This window comes from Egretta garzetta, unplaced genomic scaffold, assembly GCF_000687185.1.
Source record: "Egretta garzetta isolate BGI_Z169 unplaced genomic scaffold, ASM68718v1 scaffold209, whole genome shotgun sequence".
Classification (NCBI taxonomy): Eukaryota; Metazoa; Chordata; class Aves; order Pelecaniformes; family Ardeidae; genus Egretta; species Egretta garzetta.
Window position 1 is genome coordinate 2,282,631 of NW_009260839.1, and position 1,727 is coordinate 2,284,357.

General features: G+C 43.1%; 1 protein-coding gene across 1 annotated transcript in view; it reads left to right on the forward strand.

The window, feature by feature from the left end:
* Positions 1-1,727, forward strand: part of ATP10B (ATPase phospholipid transporting 10B (putative)) — a 58,562-nt gene that overhangs the window by 56,304 nt on the left and 531 nt on the right. The window contains exon 22 of the mRNA XM_035902481.1: positions 1,383-1,621. Coding sequence (XP_035758374.1) covers positions 1,383-1,621 — 239 coding nt within the window. The remainder of the gene's footprint in view (positions 1-1,382; positions 1,622-1,727) is intronic.

The following is a 1,727-nucleotide window of genomic DNA, read 5'->3' on the forward strand; positions in this document are numbered from 1 at the left end:
GCTGAGAGTTGGGCTTGTTCAGCCTGGAGAAGAGAAGGCTGCAGGGAGACCTGATTGCGGCCTTTCAGTACCTAAAGGGGGCCTATAGGAAAGACGGGGAAAATCTTTTTAGTAGGGCCAGCTGTGACAAGACTGCAGTCTGCCAGTAAGCCCTGCAGAGGCCTGACAGATAATTGAGCCTTGCACCCTGCAGGGCTGTGGGAAGTCTGGAGCAAGTGAAAGCAGATCATGGGATGGAAGACACTGTTCTCCTTCCCTTCTCTGTCCTCCTGTCTGGTCCACCTGCAACTTGCACAGAAGATACAGAGGACAACTTGAAGGGGAAGACAGAGGACAATATGATCCACACCCAACCTGCACAGATGGACCTGGGCTCTCTGTAGTTGTGCTTGTAGCTGCCCATCCATAACTACCAACTGCACAGCTCTCGGACCTGAGATGCTGCGGGATTGACCAGCTTGAGCACAGGCACAGCAAACATGAGTTTATCCACTCCTACTTGTGCAGATAGCCCTGAGAAATCCATTGCCTTAAAAGCCCTTTCTGTACTTAGTCTAGCTTGTTAGGCTTTTTAATCTTGTTATACTTATTTATGCATACATTTAGCAGCAGGATGTGAAGACGGCAGCTTTCTTAATGCAATTTCAGAGAATCCCCATGTTTGGTTTAAAATGTGTATTGAGGCCATCTATGTAAAGGTCAAATCCTATTAGAAAGATGCTTTGAAAGAGCCTTTGGTTTTCAGACAAAACTGACATGACGTGGAGAGAGATGCGTGCTCTCCCACTGCACACAATATATAGTTATACAAGTTCTCTGTCCTGCAAAGGGCAGGTAGGATGCTTTTTTACTGCTTCCTGAGCAAATGCACAAGCTGAGGTTTTTAAATTTCTGGTTTTAGGTTATCTATCAAATTAGGATCCCTTCTTTTTAACCTGTTGTTGTGGTTTAACCCAGCAGGCAATGGGCAGTTACTGTCTGAAATAAAACTTCATTAAAATAAAATATAGCAAAAGTGAGAAAGGAAGAAAATTAACTCTATCCCAGCTGAAACCAGGACACCTGTTTTAGCAGTATAAATATAATCTCCTCAAATACTGCATCTCTTGGTGAGCTTCTTTGTATCTTTCTTGCACCATTCAGCAATCAATTGTTCCATTATCATTTATTTAGTATTTATATACATATAGTTGACTCTCTACTGGTCAAGATAAGTGTATGTCGCGTTAAGATCCAGGAGTCTACTTTCAACTACCAGGTATAAGGTGTCTACCAGATGCCTGTAGAGTAATGGAAAATTAGCAGCTGGATTTGTGCTATGTGATACAGATTATGGAAGGAACTCACTGGTAAGACAACCATTTCTCTTCCTCTTTCATCAGGTTCTTTATTTCTGCTCTACGAGGAACCTTTGGAGCATCTCTGATTCTGAAAGCACAGCAACTAGATAAACTTCCTAAAGGTCAACAAGATCTTGAAATCCAGAAATTGAGGTCAAGAAAACAAACTACTTCTTGTGCACCTGCATCTAATGATGATCTTGACCAAAACATCAGCCCCTTATGTGTGTCACCATTTTTACATCCACCAGCGGCAGCTGTGTCTCATGGGGACGCAGAAAGTCAGGGACTTTCCACCTCTGAAGTAAATCCTCTCGGGAAATGGACACCTGAAGAAGGCTACTACTTCTTTAATAGGTGGGCAGAGGAAGAATCTACTGCTACAGA